This window comes from Pan troglodytes, chromosome 10 (genome assembly GCF_028858775.2).
Source record: "Pan troglodytes isolate AG18354 chromosome 10, NHGRI_mPanTro3-v2.0_pri, whole genome shotgun sequence".
In the NCBI taxonomy this organism is placed as follows: Eukaryota; Metazoa; Chordata; class Mammalia; order Primates; family Hominidae; genus Pan; species Pan troglodytes.
In genome coordinates this window covers 13,647,653-13,669,291 of record NC_072408.2, presented here as the reverse complement: position 1 = coordinate 13,669,291, position 21,639 = coordinate 13,647,653, and the positions used below count along the sequence as shown (strand labels likewise).

General features: G+C 46.4%; 1 protein-coding gene and 1 pseudogene across 5 annotated transcripts in view; one reads left to right on the top strand and one right to left on the bottom strand.

Moving 5' to 3' along the window:
• Positions 1 to 5,537: 5,537 nt before the first annotated feature.
• Positions 5,538 to 8,534, bottom strand: LOC466935 (plakophilin-2-like; annotated as a pseudogene).
• Positions 8,535 to 15,185: 6,651 nt separating this feature from the next.
• Positions 15,186 to 21,639, top strand: part of VAMP1 (vesicle associated membrane protein 1) — a 31,946-nt gene continuing 25,492 nt past the window's right edge. For all 5 annotated transcript variants that reach the window (XR_010147949.1, XR_010147948.1, XR_008538427.2 and 2 more), the window contains exons 1-4: positions 15,186 to 15,749; positions 19,930 to 20,056; positions 20,281 to 20,439; positions 21,294 to 21,345. Coding sequence is in view for 1 of the 5 variants with exons in the window: in XM_003313441.7 (XP_003313489.1) it covers positions 15,748 to 15,749; positions 19,930 to 20,056; positions 20,281 to 20,439; positions 21,294 to 21,345 (340 nt within the window). In the remaining 4 variants the exon portion in view is untranslated. The remainder of the gene's footprint in view (positions 15,750 to 19,929; positions 20,057 to 20,280; positions 20,440 to 21,293; positions 21,346 to 21,639) is intronic.

The window sequence follows — 21,639 nt, the reverse complement described above, 5'->3', positions numbered from 1 at the left end:
GTGAGCTGAGATCGTGCCACTGCACTCCAGCCTGGGCAACAGAGTGAGACTGTCTCAAAAAAAAAAAAAAAAGAAAAGAAAGAAAAAAAAAGGCATCCTCTTCTTCTTCTAAATCTTAAATGGAATACATGTCTATTAAATATTTGTTATGAATCTCTAGTATATAACTTTTACCAAGTTAAGATATTTCCTTCTGTTCCAAGTTTAACATTCGTTTTGTTTTAATTATAGATTTGCATTTTTTAAAATTCCTTTTACAATATCAAATGAGATAATCAAAAAGAACTAAAACCTCATCTTTTATAACAGGAATCTAATTGATTTCTATAAAACTGATAAAGTGGCTGGGTACAGTGGCTCAAGCCTGTAATCCCAGCACTTTGGGAGGCTGAGGCGGGTGGATCACCCAAGGTCAGGAGTTCAAGACCAGCCTGGCCAACATGGCAAAATCCCATCTCTACTAAAAAATACAAAAATTAGCTGGGCATGGTGGTGCATGCGTGTAATCCCAGCTACTTGGGAGGGTGAGGCAGGAGAATTGCTTGAACCCAGGAGGCGGAGGTTATAGTGAGCTGAGATCATGCCACCGTACTCCAGCCTAGGCAATAGAGCAAGACTCCATCTCAAAAATAAATAAATAAATAAATAAATCTGATAAACTGGTCGGGCATGGTGGCTCACGCCTGTAATGCCAGTACTTTGGGAGACTGAGGCGGGAGGATCACTTGAGCCCAGGAGTTTGAGACCAGCCTGGGCAATATGGCGAAACACTGGCTCTACAAAAAATACAAAATTAGTCTAGTGTGGTGGGATGCGCCTCTAGTCCCAGCTACTCGAGAGGCTGAAGTGTGGGTGGGCGCGGTGGCTCACACCTGTAATCCCAGCACTTTGGGAGGCCGAGGTGGGCAGATCATGAGGTCAGGAGTTTGAAACCAGCCTGGCCAACATGGTGAAACCTCGTCTCTACTAAAAATACAAAAAAAATTAGCCAGGCGTGGTGGTGGGTGCCTGTAGTCCCAGCTACTTGGGAGGCTGAGGCAGGAGAATTGCTTGAACCAGGGAGGCGGAGGTTGCAGTGAGCCGAGATTGCGCCACTGCACTCCAGCCTGGGCAACAGAGCCAGACTCTGTCTCAAAAAAAAAAAAAAAAAAGAGAAAGAAAGAAAAGAGAGAGGCTGAAGTGGGAGGATCACCTGAGACCAGGGAGGTTGAGGCTGTTGTGAGCTATGATTGCACCACAGCACTCAAGCTTGAGTGACAGAGTGAGACTCTGTGTAAAAAAAAAACAACAAAAAAAACCCACCACACTGATAAATCATAATATTATTTCATATTATGATGATAAGTACCAGAAAAAAACAGCTAGGCCTAGCAAGGTGGCTCATGCCTATAATCCCAGCACTTTGGGAGGCTGAGAAGAGAGGATCACTTGAGCCCAGGAGTTTGAAATCAGCCTAGTCAGCACGACCCCCATCTCTACAAACAAACAAACAAATAAATAAAAATAGCTAAAAGAAGTGAAAGTCTCTGATTCTGGGAAGCTAGTCTAGAGGGTAGGCTGGGGTGAAGAAGAGGATTGCTGTTTTTGTCACATAACTTTCTCTTCATTTTGATTTGATTTATACAAAGTAAAGGTAATTTAGAAACAAATCTTCAAGTTTCCCACTCCACTTTTAAAAATTAAGAAATGATAAACATGCCATACAATTCACTCATTTAGTATACAATCAAATGGTTTGTAGTATATTCATGAGGTCGTACAACCATCACCACTACCTAATGTCAAAAAATTTAAAAAGTTATTTATTTTTAAATTTTTAAATAAAAATTACATATATTGATGGTATACATGATGTTTTAAAATATGTATACATTGTAGAATGACTAAAATAAACTAATTAAAGAATTCATTACCTCACATACTTTTCATTTTTTCTGATAAGAACACTTAAAATCTACTCAGCAATTTTCAAGTATACAATACATTGTTATTAGCTATAGTCACTGTGTTGTACAATAGACACTTGAACTTATTCCCAAGTCTAACCAAAACTTTGTATCCTTGGACCAATGTCTTTTATTTTTTGAGACAGAGTCTCACTCTGTCACCCAGGCTGGAGTGCAGTGGTGCGATCTTAGCTCACTGCAACCTCTGCTTCCCGGGTTTAAGTGATTCTCCTGCCTCAGTCTCCTGAGCAGCTGGAACTACAGGCGTGTGCCACCATGCCTGGCTAATTTTTTGTATTTTTAGTAGAGACGGGCTTTCACCATGTTAGCCAGGATGGTCTAGATCTCCTGACCTCGTGATCAGCCCGCCTCAGCCTCCTAAAGTGCTGGGATTATAGATGTGAACCACCGTGCCCAGCCCAGGCCCTTTGACCAATATCTTACCAAACCTGCCCCCGCCCTCCACTTCCAGAACATTTTCCTTACCCCAAAAGAAACCCCTTACAAGTCATTCCCCCTTTTCAACCCCTTATCCCATCCCCAGCTATTTTTTTTTTCTTCTTTGTTGAGATGAAATCTTGCTTTGTTGCCCACTGCAACTTCTACCCCCAAGGTTCAAGTGATTCTCCTGCCTCAGCCTCCTGAGTAACTGAGATTACAGGCACACACCACCATGCCCAGCTAATTTTTGTATTTTTAGTAGGGACAGGGTTTCGCCATGTTGACCAGGCTGGTCTTGAACTCCTGACCTCAAGTGATCTGACTGTCTTGGCCTCCCAAAGTGCTGGGATTACAGCCATGAGCCAATGTGTCCGGCCAACTAATCTATTTCCTTTCTCTTTCTTTTTTTTTTTTTTTTTTTGAGACTGAGTCTCACTCTCGCCCAGCTAGAATGCAAAGGTGCAATCTTGGCTCACTGCAACTTCTGTCTCCTGGGTTCAAGCAATTCTCCTGCCTCAGCCTCCCAAGTAGCTAGTATTACAGGCACGAGCCACCATGCCCAGCTAATTTTTGTATTTTTAGTAGAGACTGGGTTTTGTCATGTTGGCCAGGCTGGTCTCGAACTCCTGACCTCAAGTGATCCTCCCACCTCTGCCTCTCACAGTGTTGGGATTACAGGCATGCATCTCTGAATTTGTCTATTTGGACATTTCATATAGATGGAACAATATTCCAGTCTTTTGTGACTGGCTTCTTTCATTTAGCATAATGTTTTCAAGGTTTATCCATGTTGTTGCATATATTAGTAGTACTTCAGTTTTGGGCTTTTTTTGCTTGTCTTAAGAAATGGGGTCTTGCTCTGTCACTCAGGCTGGAATGCAGTGGTACCATCACAGCTCACTGCAGCCTCGAATTCCTAGGCTCAAGCAATCCTCCTGTCTCAGCCTCCCAAGTAGCTGGGACTATGAGTACAAACTACCATGCCCAGCTAATTTATTTTTTGTAGAAACGGGGTCTTGCTAGGTTTTCCAGTCTGTTCTCTAACTCCTAGGTTCAAATGATTCTCCTTGCCTCAGCTTCCTGAGTTGCTGAGATTACAGGTGTGAGCCACTGGGCCTGTCCTACGATGGCCTCTATCACTGCTGCAATTTAATTTAGTATGGAAATACTCAATGCTATTTAAAAAAAATAGATATGAGGAATGAAAGCGAAGAGATCAAACTGTGATTATTTACAGATAATTTGATTGTCATTGACTAAAACAGACAGGAATTTTTTTTTTTAGACGGAGTCTCACTCTGTCCCCCAGGCTGGAGTGCAATGACATGATCTAGGCTCACTGCAACCTCCGCCTCCCGGGTTCAAGCGATTCCCCTGCCTCAGCCTCCCGAGTAGCTGGGACTACAGGTGCGTGCCACCACGCCCGATTAATTTTTTGTATTTTAGTAGAGACAGGGTTTCACCATGTTGGTCAGGCTGGTCTCCAACTCCTGACCTCGTGATCTGCCCACCTCGGACTTCCAAAGTGCTGGGATTACAAGCGTGAGCCACCGTGCCCAGTCCAGATAGGAATCTTTTTTTTTTCGTCTCCTTTTGCATTTAATATTATTGAAGACTCTATTAATGTCTTAAAAAACACAAAAAGTTCTTGAACATACATTTATTATCTGGAGGAATGAATGCACTCCAAATGCTTATTATCAGAACTCTGGAAAAAGACATATAAATTCTCTCCAGTATTTTAAAAATTGGTATCTAAATTTCATTTTGAACTAGGTTAGTTACCTAAGCTATCTTCATTCAGCTTTTAAAACTGAAAAAAAATTTAAGTTTCAAATATAATAAAGACTTAAGTACATATTCAACATTTATTTTCTATTACACTTTTCTGGCCAAAAGGAGTTGAAGAGTTTTTTTCCTTATCTTACTTATGACAAACGTTGTCAGATTTAAAAAAAAAAACCAAAATATAACAGAATAGTAGTTGTGAAGACTAACTCTATATAAATGGTTTTAATCATAATGCAGTTAAAATAACATTTAATATAGATTCATTTCACTGGATGATGTCACCTTTTAAAACACCAGTATTTCTCATATCATTTCTGGATGGTCTTGACACATTCTTATATCTTCTTCAACATGACTTCTTCACTTTTTTCTCTAGAGTTTTCTTGAATTAAAATAATGGCTTGAAGAAGATCATATGAGATTTAGTGGCCCTGTGATATTTCTTAAATGCTGGGCAAAGCTGGTTGATAATGTAACTCATTAAAATTAGCTGTATTTTCAGTGCCCCAGGCTGGCCAGGCAGTCTGATAGAAGGCCTTAGTTCCTCTTGCAGATAAAGACTAGAGTCCATTCTTCCACTAGTCCAGGGCAGTGGCCTAAAAAATACAGAAGGCCCGGCGCGGTGGCTCACACCTATAATCCCAGCACTTTGGGAGGCTGAGCCGGGCAGATCACGAGGTCAGGAGTTCAAGACCAGCCTGACCAACATGGTGAAACCCTGTCTCTACTAAAAATACAAAAAAATTAGCCAGGCGTGGTGGTGCACGCCTGTAATCCCAGCTACTCAGGAGGCTGAAGCAGGAGAATCACTTGAACCAGGGAGGCGGAGGTTGCAGTGAGCCAAGATTGCACCACTGCACTCCAGCCTGAGCTCCGTCTAAAAAAAAAAAAAAAAATGTCCAGGAAAGGCATTACACGGAATGCCATTGTTTAGAAGAGATTTGGATTTAATGGTGTTGTTATAGGTAAAGTATTTCCGGAGCAAAAATCTCATTCATTCAGTGTTTGGGGGAAGGTTAAACTTTATAATCACAGTTGCCTTTCTCTGTGGAAAAGATTTATTTTTATTTTTATTTATTTTACTTTAAGTTTTGGGAGAAAAAGGTTTCTTTAATTTGCTATGATCACTTCCTCTCAATTTCTTTTTCTTACAGTCATGCATACTCTGTAATCTAAATTTCTTAAGTTTATTTAAAAATCAGAGGAAAAAAACCTAAGGAGATAAAAACGAGCACAAAGTAAACAAAGAAACAAATAATTTTGCCATTATACTTTCTCCTGGATAACTGCAGATATTTCTTGTCATTTCCATTCTGTTTCAACACTACAGAACAATATACTCATGGCCCAATGGTGAAGCAATGTGCACATGAGTGACAAAACATGGGAACTGGAAAAGGAATATAAATGTAAATCAAGCTTTTAAAATCCCAGTAATGCAACAACTTCTTTCCTTATTTATTGGATCAAAGTCCATTCCACATGAATTCACATTTTGGTTCCAGGAGGCCATGCACCATAAGCCCTAATAACAAAGACCACTATTTGTAGAGCCTGTGACCAGTATCTACTGGTGGCAAGCTTGCAAAAGTCTTCTGGAAGACTCATAAAATTATGTTGTACTTGTTTTCTGGATTCGGGGGACCATGGAAATAGAAAATGATAGAAACGAGGCATGCTTTTGAGGTTTCTCAGGCTGGGTAGTAGAAAAATAGGTGTTTTCCTTTGGGATTTTTTTGCAGCTGAGAATACGTCGTCATTTTCCTCAGTCTTTAAGGGAGTGGTAGGCTTTGACAGTCCAGCTGTTGACAAAATCTGTCTTCTTAAACTGAGCCTTCTTGTAGGCATGATGGAGTTCCGTGTGTGCCTACAGAGAATACAGGAGGATGGAAGCAGCTTTACTTGCTTTGTTGGAGGCATAGGCATCGCCTGCACTGATGGTCATAATTTTCTGGATGCCCCCGGTATTTAGAAGGTGCTGTGCACTCTGGTAACTGTTTTGGATTACGTTGTTCAACATGTAACAGGCAGGGGCTGTAGTTTCAATGAGAAGGTCAGTACTCGGGACTGTATCAGGAATGATGGAGACCAAACTGGGGAGAGTTTCTTTGGCAATTTCATTCTGCAGAGAAAGATTCTGGGACAGATTCCTCAGCAGCAAGTTGGCTGTCTTTTTCACGCTTGGGTCACTGACATGCACCATCTTTCGGGTGTGCTGCAGGCCATTTTCCTTCTGGACGACTGTCTGAGCCACTGATGTCGGCATTGGTCCACTTCCGGCTGTGAGGTTCTGGAGAGCACCTAAGGAGGCTTCCTGTGTGTAGTTTGGGACACTCTTGGCGATCAAGGACAGATACATCCTTATCACGATGGAGTGTCACAGCCACTCCACGCCCTTGGGGTTGCTCTTTTCCTCTGGCATCGGCATGTCCTGGTATTGCTGTTTTAGTTTCCTGCTTCGACTGCCAAAACATCCAATACTTTTGTTGTTAGTCTGGACATTTGGGTTTTGAATATAGATATTCTGGGAATATTTCTCTGGGAGCTCTACCTCCAGCTGGTAGGAGAGGTTATGAAGAATGTGCACACAATTCTCCATGGCCTTGTCATCTGGCTGGTAATCCGCAATGGTTCCTCTGACATAATGGACCACTGAGTCAATGAGTCGGTCACGTCTTCTCATTGCTTTTCTCCCATCAGGGCCAGCAGCACTCATGTTTCTTAGACATCCAGTGGCGTTGCAGACTGTGTCAAAATCGAGCAAACCATTCGCTTTTGGGTAGTCTCCTTCAGGCCATCCAGAAAAGGAGATGATTATATTCTCGGTCAGCATAAGCAATGCTTCTGTTATCATGAGATTCTTGAGTTTGTCATTAGATGACAAATTCCACAGCAAACCTGTTAGTTGTTTTTTAGTCTCCAAGACTCTGGTTTGCTTCAGCACCTGGAGCAGCCGAGTTACCCCATTTAGTTCAGCCACCTCCAATTTGTTGTCATTGTCTTCAAATAGTAAGTTTCTCAAGGCCCCCCACACAGCTCGCTGAACATCTTCATTCTGAACTTTTAGGAGCTGCAGAAGCTTGGGGATGCCACAAAACTGGTTAACCCTCTTCCCAGCTTCAGATTTCTGGAAGCACTCGTGCTGTATGAAAGTGGCTGCGGCAGAAATCCTGGACGGCGGCATCTGGTCTGCATCGAGCTTACTCCCTGCTCGCTCCAGAGTCATCTCCATGTCTGCATTCCCCAGCTGGGAGTCAGTGCTTCTCTGGGTGAGCAGATTCCCACTTCCCCCTGCCGCCGCCTGGCCGACGGTCAAGTGCGCTCTCCTCCCGCTGGAATCCACGGCAACACTGGGCCCAGCTTTCCTTGGTGTGCGGGTGCTGTGGAAGGAGCTCCGGTGCCAGGAGGACCTGGAAGCCCTGTTCTGAGTGAGGGGCCGCAGGGGCACCAGCGGCCTGACCTGGCCGACGGTGAGCCCTGCCCTCAGGTAGTTCTCTTTCTCCAAGAGGTTGCCCATGCTGCGGCTGGTCCCTGGCCTGGGGTACGTGAGCAGGGCCGGGTTGGCAGGGATGCTGTCAAAAACGGTGTCACTAACAGAGCCACGCTGGTACTGCCTGTGGTGTCAAAGTGGCGCTGCCTGCTTGTGGTGCCAGTACGGCGGACCCCCACGATCTCAGAACGATCATATCTCGGTGGCACCAGGAAGGCGGCCCGCCTGCTTTCTTGGTGGTGCAGGGTGTGCCCAGCCTGGCTTCTCTGGCTGTACTGGTAATCGCTGTGCGTGTAGTGAGCCCTCTCCGGGCTGCTGTCAGGAGAAATCTCCAGTCTCCTCAGAGGATGCCTCAAATACCTTTCTTCCACGGACTTCTTGGAGCTGTACTGTGCTGTTCCTCTTCCCCAGCGACCTTCATAAGTGGCAGTTGTGCCAGCCTTTAGCATGTAATAGGTTTTAGGAACAGGGGAACGGCCTCCAACAAAATCATTTTCAACCAAGTGTAGGTTGTAGACATACTCAGGAACACTGCTGGTTCGGTGAAGATTTCCGTTGCCCACGGAGCTGCGGCCCTTCCGGGCGAGGATCTGCTGCACCTGCTCCTGGATCCGCAGGCTCTAGACTGGCTGCCGCGGCCGCTGCTCCCAGCCAGCTTCAGCTTGGCCTCAGAAGGCAGCGCCAGGCTGGAGCTGTCCAGTTGTCCCAGGATCTGCTGGCCCAAGATGGTCCGGATGTAGCCGTACTCAGCTGGGGCCCCGGGGGCTGCCATGGGGCCGGTGGGGGCGACCCAGCCGCTCGCTTGCCTTGGGACTCGCGGGTGAAGCCGCCGCAGAGCTGGGGGCTCTCCAGATAGGAATCTTAAAAAATACAGAAGGCCGGGCATGGTGGTTCATGCCTGTAATCCCAGCACTTTGGGAGGCCGAGGCAGTCGAATCACGAGGTCAAGAGATCCAGACTATCCTGGCCAACACGGTGAAACCCCGTCTCTACTAAAAATATAAAAAATTAGCTGGGCGTGGTGGCGCACGCCTGTAGTCCCAGCTACTTGGTCGGCTGAGGCAGGAGAATCGCTTGAACCTGGGAGGCAGAGGTTGCAGTGAGCCGAGATTGCACGACTGCACTCCAGCCTGGCGACAGAGCAAGACTCTGTCTCAAAAAAAAAAAAAAAAAAAAAAAAGAATCAGATGCGAATATTTGTAGGGGTCTATTTCTGCATTCTCTCATCGGTGCCATTGATCTATGTGTCTGTCCTCCCACCAATACCACACTGTCTTGATTACTGCAACTATATAGTAGTAAGCATGAGATAGTTATTCCTCCTATTTTATTCTTCTTTATTCTTCTATAGATAAAATCTATTTATGAGTTGGCCTGAGAGTAAAGACTATTTAAACACGAAAAACTAAGTGAAAGCCAGTAACCGGGGAAGTTGCTGAGTCCCAAAGACTATTTTGCTCTGAGGGTATTTGCTATAAAGTTTAATGTGAGCGTAGCAGCCTCACAGGCTACCACTGTTGCACAGGAAATAAAGCCCAGGGCTTACCCAAGGTTGGAAATCTAATAGAAAGTCCTTACCATAAAGTCAGAACCCCAAAGGACTATATCCTCATCTAAGAATGAATTACGAATATACTAGAACCCAAATTGCCCCAGAGCACTCCATGGAATGTTGTTTGTCTGGAACCCAGGTGCCTGCTGGAGTTCTTTTATTTTTTTCTTTGAAATATTTGCAGAGAATGTATAACCACAGGCTGTGGTGTTTCTGCCTGAACTCTTTGTTGATCCTAAAAAGAAAATGGCAAGAATTTAAAGTGGTTTTGGATTGACAGTACCACCAAGAACCCAGCAGAAGCAATGCAGATCCTTTCTGGATGAACTCATCTTTAATCTAGGCCTCGGGGAATTTCCACAGATACAGTTCCAAGAAAAATAAATTGTGGTCAAAAATTCCAAACAAATAAGGAACAAGGCACCAAGAACAAGAACCAGCAGAGATGGAGACAGGAAATAAGAAAGATAATTAGAAAATTAAGCCAAATAGTCCAATGTCTAATTAATAGTCCGATGTCTAAAAAGAGAAAACAGGATATGTGAGGGAGAGGGAGAAAAAAGGGTGTGTGTGAGATTGATTTTAAAAGAAATACAAGACTCGCGCCTGTAATCCCGCACTTTGGGAGGCTGAGGCTGGCAGATCATCTGAGGTCAGGAGTTCGAGATCAGCCTGGCCAATATGGTGAAACCCCGTCTCTACTAAAAATACAAAAAAATTAGCCGGGCGTGATGGCGGGCGCCTGTAGTCCCAGCTACTTGGGAGGCTGAGGCAGGAGAATGGCATGAACCCGGGAGGCGGAGCTTGCAGTGAGCCGAGATTGCGCCACTGCACTCCCGCCTGGGCCACAGAGCGAGACTCCGTCTCAAAAAAAAAAAAAAAAAAAAAAAAAAAAAAAAAAAAAAAAAAAAAAATTTAGCCAGGCATGGTGGCAGGCGCCCGTAGTACCAGCTACTCAGAAGGCCTCCCGAGGTGCCGGGATTGCAGACCGAGTCTCGTTCACTCAGTGCTCAATGGTGCCCAGGCTGGAGTGCAGTGGCGTGATCTCGGCTAGCTACAACCTCCACCTCCCAGCCGCCTGCCTTGGCCTCCCAAAGTGCCGAGATTGCAGCCTCTGCCCGGCCGCCACCCCGTCTAGGAAGTGAGGAGCGTCTCTGCCCGGCCGCCCATCGTCTGAGATGTGGGGAGCACCTCTGCCCAGCCGCGACCCCGTCTGGGAGGTGAGGAGCGTCTCTGCCTGGCAGCCACCCCGTCCGGGAGGGAGGTGGGGGGTCAGCCCCCGCCCGGCCAGCCGCCCCGTCCGGGAGGGAGGTGGGGGTCGCCTCTGCCCGGCCGCCCCTTCTGGGAAGTGAGGAGCCCCTCTGCCCGGCCACCACCCCGTCTGGGAGGTGTACCCAACAACTCATTGAGAACGGGCCATTATGACGATGGCGGTTTTGTGGAATAGAAAAGGGGGAAAGGTGGGGAAAAGATAGAGAAATCAGATTGTTGCTGTGTCTGTGTAGAAAGAAGTAGACATGGGAGACTTCATTTTGTTCTGTACTGGGAGGGGTTCTTCTGCCTTGGGATGCTGTTGAGCTGTGACCTTGCCCCCAGCCCTGTGCTCTCTGGGGCATGTGCTGTGTCCACTCAGGGTTAAATGGATTAAGGGCGGTGCAAGATGTGCTTTGTTAAACAGATGCTTGAAGGCAGCATGCTCCTTAAGAGTCATCACCACTTCCTAATCTCAAGTACCCAGGGACACAAACACTGCGGAATGCCACAAGGTCCTCTGCCTAGGAAAACCAGAGACCTTTGTTCACTTGTTTATCTGCTGACCTTCCCTCCACTATTGTCCTATGACCCTGCCAAATCCCCCTCTGTGAGAAACACCCAAGAATGATCAATAAAAAAAAAAAGAAAATGGCCAAAAGACATGAACCAACATTTCATCAAATAGGATAATATATACAAGGCAAACACTTTAAAAGATATTTGATATCATTAGCCATCAGTGAAATAAGAATTAAAACCACAATGATATAGCACTGAACACATATTAGAATGGTTAAAATAAGAAAAATACAGCTGGGCATGATGCCTATAGTCCTAGCTACTTGGGAAGCTGAAGTGGGAGAATTGCTTGAGCTCAGGAGTTTAAGACCAGCCTGGGCAACACAGGCAAAGGCAGTTTCTTATAAAACTAGAGATGCAATTACCTTACTGCCCAAGCATTGCACTCAGGCATTTATCCCAGAGAAATGAGAATTTATGTTCACACAAAACCTGTATGAAAGTTCACAGCAACTTTATTTGTAATAGCCCAGTGCTGAAATCACTCCAAATGTCCTTCAGCAGGCAAATGGTTAAATGTACCACGGAATATTAATCAGTGGTGAAAACTAATGATACACACAATAACTTGGATGGTTGAAAAAGTAATGATACACACAATAACTTGGATGAATGAAAAAAGCCAATCTTGAAAGGTTACGTGCTGTATGATTACATTTACGTAAGGCTCTTGAAATAAAGTTACAGAGATGGAGAACAAATTAGTGTTGCTAAGGTTTAGGGATGGCGGTGGGTTGGAATATAAAGGGGTAGCACATGGGAGCCTTGCGGTAATGTGAAAATGCTGTATCCTAACTGTGGTTGTGGTTACACAAATCTACACATGATACAATTGCATAAAACCACTCAAACACACACGAACACAAAAAGAAGTGTTTGGAAAATCGGTGAAATTTGAATAAACTCTGGATTTTGCTAATGTTAATTTCCTGGTTTTAATATTTTAATAATTTTAAACTGTATTTATACAAGATGTTACTGTTGGGGGAACTGGGTAAAGGGGTTTAGGGGAACCTCCCTGTATTGTATTTTTTTTTTTGGCCACCTTATATGAATCTATAATTACTTTAAAATAAAAAGTTTAAGGCCGGGCGCGGTGGCTCACGCCTGTAATCCCAGCACTTTGGGAAGCCGAGGCGGGTGGATCATGAGGTCAGGAGATCGAGACCATCCTGGCTACCACTGTGAAACCCTGTCTCTACTAAAAATACAAAAAATTAGCCGGGCGTGGTGGCGGGTGCCTGTAGTCCCAGCTACTCAGGAGGCTGAGGCAGGAGAATGGCGTGAACCCAGGAGGTGGGGCTTGCAGTGAACCGAGATTGCGCCACTGCACTCCAGCGTGGGCGACAGAGGGAGACTCCGTCTCAAAAAAAAAAAAAAAAAAAAAAAGTTTAAAAAATGCCACCCCCACAACCCCGTTTTTTTGAGACAGGGTCTCACTCTGTTGCCCAGGTTGGAGTGCAATGATGTGATCATGGCTCACTGCTTTCTTGACCTCCTCAGGCTCAGGTAATCCTCCCACCTCAGCCTCCCAAGTAGTTGGAACTACAGGTGTGTGCCACAATACCCAGCTATATTTTTTTGTATCTATTTCTTGTAGAGACAGGATTTCACCATGTTGTCCAGGCTAGTCTTGAACTCCTGGGCTCAAGTGATCCTCCTGCTTTGGTCTCCCAAAATGCTGGGATTATAGGCGTGAGTCACCATTCAATGATTTTAAGTTGTTTTTTTTTTTTTTTTTTTTTTTTTTTGAGACGGAGTCTCGCCCTGTCGCCCAGGCTGGAGTGCAGTGGCGCAATCTCGGCTCACTGCAAGCTCCGCCTCCCGGGTTCACGCCATTCTCCTGCCTCAGCCTCCCGAGTAGCTGGGACTACAGGCGCCCACCATCACGCCCGGCTAATTTTTTTGTATTTTTAGTAGAGACGGGGTTTCACCGTGTTAGCCAGGATGGTCTCGATCTCCTGACCTCGTGATCCGCCCGCCTCGGCCTCCCAAAGTGCTGGGATTACAAACGTGAGCCACCGCGCCCGGCCCCGATTTTAAGTTTTTTTTCAGGGGAAAGTTGGTGGGGATAAATAGGCATTCATGCTGCCAGAAATATTTCCTCCCATTCTTTTTTCTTTTCTTTTTTTTTTCTTTTCTCTTTCTTTCTTTCTTTCTTTCTTTCTTTCTTTCTTTCTTTCTTTCTTTCTTTCTTTTTTTTTTTTGAGACAGTCTCATTCTGTTGTCCAGGTTGGACTGCAGTGGCAAGATCTCGGCTTACTGCAGCCTCCGCCTCCCGGGTTCAAGTGATCCTCCTGCCTCAGTCTCCCGAGTAGCTGGGACTACAGGCGTCCATGCCCAGCTAATTTTTGTATTTTTAGTAGAGACGGGATTTTGCTGCGTTAGCCAGGTTGGTCTTGAACTCCTGGCTTCAAGTGATCCGCCCTCCTTGGCCTCCCACATTTCTGGGATTACAGGTGTGAGTTACTGCGCCTGGCCCTTTTTCTTTTCTTTTGGAGATAGGGTCTCATTTTGTCACCCAGGTGGGAGGGCAGTGGCGTGATCTCGGCTCACTGCAACCGGAACATCTGGGCTCAAGCTGTCCTTCCGCCTCAGCCCCCCAAGTAGCTGGGACTATGGGAGTGAGCCACCACGCCCGGCCCCATTCTTTTTGTCTTTGGGGGCTTATAATTTTTTGCAAATTTTCCCAAATTGTCATTTTTCCCCCTAACTTGCCATTTTGATGTGGTTTCAGGAGGAGAATGGGATAAACACATATGATGAATGCATTATGTTTCCAAGTGCAATTGTTTCCTTAAGAAGACTTGTGGCATTTGGATAGATAACTTTGGTGGACTTTTTAGAGAATAGATGTAAAGGATGGCAAGACTGGAAGCAGAATGATGTATCATTGATCTTAGGAGGCACTTGGGTTTTTTTGTGTGTGCTTGTTTGTTTTTTTGCATTTCAATATCTTCTAATTGGGATGTTTCACTTTAGCTATTAGTCAGACAGCAGTCAAACTATATTTGTCATACCTGCTCATGAGCATCAAAGCTTGCCAAATGGGTGTCTGAGGCTTGGAAGAAAACTCTAGAGCCTGGAGAGGAACACTCTTAGGAAATGCTGCATCACCAAAGCCCTTATGAAATGCACAGAGGACTACATTGCGTGGAAATTCGTGGACATCCAAGACTGAGTCAAAAAAATGAATCATTAACAATCAGTCTCTGTGAAGTTTTAGGGATAGTTACCATGTTATTGTTTTCTATTTCCCTTTTTATGCATGCACAAGAGTGAAATATAGAAATCGGTATGTATATAAACCCATATTTTCAATACATGTAAAACAAAAATGCTAAGTGGTAAGGAAAGCATTTGTCACAGATAATTTGCAACCTTTTTTCTTTTTTTTTTGAAACAGGGTCTTGCTCTGTTGCCCAGGCTGGAGTGCAGTGGCGTGATCTCGGCTCACTGCAACCGCCGGCTCCCGGGTTCAAGCGATTCTCTTATCTCAGCCTCACGAGTAGCTGGGATTACAGGCGCCCGCCACCACGCCTGGCTGTTTTGTATTTTTAGTAGAGACAGAGGTTTCGCCATGTTGGCCAGGCTGGTCTCGAATTCCTGATCTCAGGTAATCTGCCTGACTCGGCCTCCCAAAGTGCTGGGATTACAGGTGTGAGCCACTGCGCCCGGCCTTGTAACCTTTTTTCTTAGCGGGACATAAAATAATGGTGAATTTTCCAACTGATGGAGTCCAGGAAAGGGATAATAGTGAGCAGAGGGGAGATAATCACTGGAATGCCAAGAAGGAAAAATCAACTCGACTTGGCAGATTACTGGGGGAGAGGTAAAAGTGAAGGGGAGGAAATCTAGGATGGTTTCCACGTTTCTGGTCTGGGCAACTGAGTCGATGTGGTAACCTCGACTGGAGCAGGTTTGGGAGGGAGTTCAATTTAGGAAGGCTATGTTGAAAGAAACGAATGAACGAAAGCTTCGTGCTTGCTTTGCTGGGACGGAACCCCGCATCCGGTATCTGGCACCGGGAGTTTGTGGCTGTGTCTCGAGGCTCCTGCACCCTCTCAGAGCGTTAGTCAGAGGCGGGGCGGTGGTGCGGAGCGAGGGCCAGAGCAGGGCACCAGGGCTGGGCGCGCACCAGGAAGCCACCGCCTCCAGCTGAATGCGCGAATCCCGGCGCGGGGTGGGGCAGGGGCGGGCACGGTCTTCAGTAACTGCCCAGCGATTGGTTGGGAGGCACCACAAATGCCTAACAAACTGCTGAAGCGCCCTCCGAAGGGACAGACCTCATCTCCACCCCGCCCCGTCCCTCCGCCAGACTGGAGCGCAAACTATGGTCGCATTGATCACTGAAGGACCCTCACAGCAACCGCTCCTTTCCGGAGTCGGATGAGAGGAGAGTTGTGACTGGCAATTGGCAGGGGCGGGGCGGGCTAGGCCTGTAGCGCTGGGCGACCGTCCTGGGCATGGATTGGGCCGCGGGGTTGTCACCGTTATCCGGGAGGCGTGGTCAGCACTAATAAAGGCGGGGGCCGGCGCGGCAGCTGCAGTAAGTTCCACCGCAGCTAGACCGCGGGGTGGTCGGCGCGAGGCGGAGCTTGGCAGTTCCGTCCACTTCAGCCGCAGCGTCCCTCGCCGGGTGTCTCGCCGCAGCCTCCGGAGAGGAACAGACCCTCACTCTCTCTGTCAGAAAAATGTGAGTTGACTCTGGTGTGGGGGCTCGGCACCTCCTTGACAACTCTCGCCCCAAGCTCCCGACTCTGCGGGACGGAAAATGGCGCAATGCAGCAGCTGCAGCAACGCGGGGAACTACCACCGCGCGCCGTCTCCGGACCGGGCCACCCCCAGGGAGGGGGGCCAGCACCCCATTCTCGCACCAGCCACAGCTAGCACCCCACGGGCGGGGCAGGGGCGCAGGGGTCCCACAATCATTGCACCCTCTCCTCTCGTCTGAGTGGCGCCTCATTCTGGTTTTGGTATAGTGGAGACTCGGAGAGGGCGGGGGCTGAGGGTGGTGGATGGAGACAACTGGGCAGGGGACTCGAAAGGTATTTCTGTCATCTGGCTAAATCACTACTCAGCGCCTCAGGAAAGACAGTCATGGGTGCAACTGCCAGTTGGTAACTTGTGTTGCCCTACAATCTCTGGACTTGTTTACCCCTCACCCAAAGTGTGATGTCTAGCCCCCCTCATGGCAGTGAGCAAAGCTGCAGAAACTTATCTGCCAGTTCTCTGGCACCAGGTGAGCAGCTCAGAAAGACTCAAGGGGTAGTGGGATAGTGGCCTGTCATCCCAAGCGGCTATTCATACCACGGCCATTCGTATAGGAGATGTTTTTCTATCACCGAGTCTTACCAAATAGTTGGAGGAGAAATAGGGAGAGCTGAGCTTTCCCCCTTTCCTCCAACACACACAGTTTAGTCTCCAGCAGTCTTCAACATCACCCCCTTCGCAAGATCCTGAGGGAAAACTACGGCTAAACAAACGAAGTACTTCTCTGTCAAGACCTCAATATGTCTAATACAGATTTTTCTTTCTGATTACTACCCTGGCCTGGTCCTAGATGTATTTATGTTGCTTCTCTAAGTGACAAAAAAGGGAAGGATTTACTTGTGTTACATAAGGGTTGTAATTATCCCTAGATATTTTACTGTTGAGTGTTTCCAACTCCCAACAAGTAGTAAGTGAAATTGGCCTTGCAAATACTTCATAGCCATTTCACTTTTTCTTTTTGATCTCTATGGTTTTAACCAGATATGAGTGTTCTATGCATTTTGGGCAAGCCGTAGAATTCCAGTTGTTTTCATTTTGGGGAGGGGGCTTCCAGATAGTATCTACGTGGGATGAACAGAAGGCAACAGAAAAATCGTGGTGGCTAGCGGGGCATCACGAGGTCTCTGACCTTAATCTTGTCATTGGTGCCACCATCCTGGACTGCTTCCAACACTGGCTGCTACCTACTCATTGAATTTTCTGCCTTAAGTCGAGAGCTAGATTGCTTAGCTAGCTCAGTGGCAGGACAAGAGTCTTGTGGCTCCCATGACTTTGTGTCTATCTTTGCTTTACCTCCTTTGCACCTTAGAGGGAAATGGAAAAGTGATTCTTCAAATGGGGAATGAGTCAGGTGTAATCTGCTACCATAGCCTCTCTGAGGAGTTATTCTCTTTCTTTTTAGACTAAAAGAAATTCACTTAATCAAGGAGAATGAGCTTCTGGGTATTAGTTCTATTGTAATTAGTCAAATAATTTCCTTTTAGGTGACTTTGTGGTTTCATTTTTGTTGCATTTACTCTTGGACTGCTCCTGTGAAGTATGTTTGGTGAGATTCTGCTTCTGTTTGAGGAGTTCTTACTGTAATTTCTATTCTCCATCAAATTTGAGAGATCTCCCCCCTGCCTGTGGGTGCTTCCTTGGCCGAGAACATCTCATGACTTAGGTTATACTTCCGGGAATTCTTTAGGAGGTGAGTTTAGCCTCCGTGTTTTGGGACATGGAGAGGAGTTTGTCTTGAAGACCACACACTAACTTTGAGTGGTACAGAATGAGAGAACATTCTCTGTGTGTATAGTACAGTAAACCAAGATCTCTCTTTGGGATGTAAGTAACCAAGGGAGTCATCTGAGACTCTGTCAAATCCAGAAAAGGAAGGGACAGAATGTCTATAATGCATGCACATTGAGGACAATTTCTAGCATTTTTGCTTCCTGTCTATGCTCTTGGAACAGTTTCCATAACTAATGTAATTGCTTTGGGCCCCAGATTCTATCTAAGTGAAACCCCCATTTTCTCTGCCAAAAACAAAGCAAACAAACAGTCCTGACTCACTCCACCTACATAGACTTTGCCTTTGGTGATTTTCCAAGCTGCCCTTATGGCAGCCCTGATTTCCTCATCTTGTGTGAAGCATAACCAATAACTGGGCATATAAACCAATAACCATAACCAATAACTTGAATATAAAAAGGGATGAGCTGACAGACATTACAGTGTACAGCCTCCCTCCTGGCTCCCTTCACGGACTGGCATTGAGTGTCTGTGGCTTTTCCAGGCGCACGGTGCAAGCTGCCAGTGGATCTACCATTCTGGGGTCTGGAGAATGGTGACCTTTTTCTCATAGCTCCACTAGGCAGTGTTGCAGTGAGGACTCTGTGTGGGGGCTCCAACCCCACATGTCCCTTCTGTACTACACTAGCAGAGGTTCTCCATGAGGGCCCTGCCCTTGCAGCAAACTTTTGCCTGGACATCCAGGCGTTTCCATACATCTTCTGAAGTCTAGACGGAGGTTCCCGAACCTCAGTTCTTGCCTTCTGTGCATCTGCAGGCTCAACACCATGTGGAAGCTGCCAAGGCTTGGGGCTTCCACCCTCTGAAGCCATGGCCCGAGCCCTGCATTGGCCCCTCTCAGCCACAGTGGGAGCGGCTGGGACACAGGGCACTAAGTCCCTAGGCTGCACACAGCATGGGGACCCTGGGCCTGGCCCACAAAATAACTTTTTCCTCCTGGGCCTCCAGGCCTGTGATGGGAGGGGCTGCTGTGAAGGCTTCTGACATGGCCTGGAGACATTTTCCCCATGGTCTTAGGGGCTAACACTAGCTTCCTTGCTACTTACGCAAATTTCTGCAGCTGCCTTGAATTTCTTCGCAAAAAAATGGTTTTTTTCTTTAGTACTGCGTCTTTTCTTCTGCCAGATACCCTAAATTATCTCTCTCAAGTTCAAAGTTCCACAAATTTCTAGGGCAGGGGCAAAATGCTGCCAGTCTTTTTGCTAAAACATAACAAGAGTCACCTTTGCTTCAGTTCCCAACAAGTTCCTCATCTCCATCTGAGACCACCTCAGCCTGGACCTTATTGTTCATATCACTAACAGCATTTTTGTCAAAGCCATTCAACAAGTCTCTAGGAGGTTCCAAACTTTCCCGCATTTTCCTGTCTTCTTCTGAGCCCTCCAAACTGTTCCATCCTCTCCCTGTTAACCCAGTTCCAAAGTCGCTTCCACATTTTTGGGTATCTTTTCAGCAACACCCCACTCTACTGGTACCAATTTACTGTATTAGTCTGTTTTCATGCTGCTGATAAAGACATACCCAAGACTGGGAAGAAAAAGAGGTTTAATTGGACTTACAGTTCCACATGGCTGGGAAGGCCTCAGAATCATGGCGGCAGGTGAAAGGCACTTCTTACATGGCAGCAGCAAGAGAAAATGTGGAAGAAGCAAAAGCAGAAACCACTGATAAACCCATCAGATCTCATGAGACTTCGTCACTATCACGAGAATAGCACCGGAAAGATGGGCCCCATGATTCAGTTACCTCCCCTGAGTCCCTCCCACAACATGTGGGAATTCTGGGTGATACAATTGAAGTTGAGATTTGGGTGGGGACACAGCCAAACCATATCAGCGGGGAAATGCCATTTAGGACAAGGCTAGGCCATATGTCCCTGTAGCCATCATGGCAGAGGACTTGTTTGAGTTGAGTCAAAGGATAGCCCCAGATAAGATGTCTTGATGCCATCCTGGAAGTCCCTGAACCCCATCCAAATGTTGTTGCAGAGTCTTTCATCTTTTACTTCTTGCCTCTATGGTTTGTCTCCCTACTTCAGATTGCCAAGGAGCAAGAATCCATTCTAGTTTTGTATAGCCTAATCATAATTGTTTAAGTGGTTTGGGGTGAGGATGCATGTGAGTCCTTTCTTTTTGTCTGTTTTTTTAGAGATGGAGTCTCGCTATGATGCCCAGGCTGGCCTCGAACTCCTGGGCTCAAGCGCTCCTCCCACTTCAGCCTCTTGAGTAGCTGGGATTACAGGTGTGTGCTACCACGCCCAGCTCCTTTCTTGTCTTGGTCACTTTGTGTACTCTGCACATGTCTTTCCACAGGTCTGCTCCAGCTCAGCCACCTGCTGAAGGGACAGAAGGGACTGCCCCAGGTGGGGGTCCCCCTGGCCCTCCTCCTAACATGACCAGTAACAGACGACTACAGCAAACCCAGGCACAAGTGGAGGAGGTAGGTAGATAGCTGTTTCTCTGAAAGTTTCCAAATCTAGGAGTTTGGAAACAAAAGGGAACTTCTTATCTTTTCTCCTTTTTTCATAGGAGAATAGTCAAAGGCCCTGAGAGGCAAAGCACCCTTTAGAGTTGCACAGGGCCAGACTTGTGATTCTCTGGTTGTTGTCCTTTCCTCTGTCTCTGGCAGGAAGCTTAGCAGCTTTGTTTCTGTGCCCTCCTCAGGTGGTGGACATCATACGTGTGAACGTGGACAAGGTCCTGGAGAGGGACCAGAAGCTGTCAGAGCTGGATGACCGAGCTGATGCCTTGCAGGCAGGAGCATCACAATTTGAGAGCAGTGCTGCAAAGCTAAAGAGGAAGTATTGGTGGAAAAACTGCAAGGTGAATTTTCTTGTCCCCTCCTCCATCTTTTCCTGGGCTTCCACTGGTAGAAGGCAAGAAAACCCTCAGCTTCTACATTTCTTCCCTCTAATGGTGCAGGATCTCTCTGACCAGCATAACGCTTGGGAGGAAATCTGGAAAGCCTCCTCTTGAGATTGCATTACCCAGAATTGGCCACCAGGGTAGGCTAGAGTATTTAGAACCGCTATCAGGGAAAAAGTGATACCCTGAGGAGTTTGGAATGGTTAGTTAAGGAGCTTTACCCCAAAGGAGTTGCCTGCAAAAAATTTCACCTGTCTCATCCTCAGACACACCCAACATCAGCACAATGGCTCAGGCATATATAGATATATTATACACACACACACACACACACACACGCACTATATATACACATATGTATATATACATATATATACATTTATATATATATATACTTTTTTTCTTTTTCTTTTAAATCAGCTTTCTCAGATTGAAATATATATTTTTAAATAACTGCAACTTTTGAGAATGAGCTGAACACTTCACAGTGAAAATTGAACTAATTGGTTAAATATCCAGAGTCTGTATCTCTATTGGAATGCCTTCTAAAGCCCCAAGACACCAGGAACTAAGCAAAAAGGAGCTCAATGCAGGTCCTGTGATGAATCTGAAAAGCTACAGACATACTGCGGTTATGATCCCCTGGGAAGCAGAAGGGTAGGGCCTCTCTAAGAGGCCTGCAGGTCTCCTGGGTGATGGGTGGTTTTTTCCATTGTCCCAAGGATGGAAGGAATTCTGTTTCCCACTAGAGATGTGGCTCTTTTCCTCATTCCTGAAATCCAAGGGCTCATTTTTTGTCCATGTTTCCTCAGATGATGATCATGCTGGGAGCCATCTGTGCCATCATCGTGGTAGTTATTGTAAGTAAGTATCGCTGAAGTTGCTGGTGGGGTGAAGAGGTGGGAAGGTCCTGGAGTCTTCTCCCTGCCTGCCTGCCTGCCTGGGGAGTGGGGCTGCTCTGACTGAGGTATGGAGACCGCTGCTATGGGATCGTCATCTGGTTCGGGACGGGGGAAGGGCAGAGACAAGGGATTTCTTTAATGGACAAGCCTTCCCCCTGCAAAGCATTGCAGGGAGATGGCGCCTCCTGTTCTGAGGAAGTGGGGCTATGCTGTGTGTCACTGGCTTGGGTTGGAGGGAGACCATGGGGATGGGGCA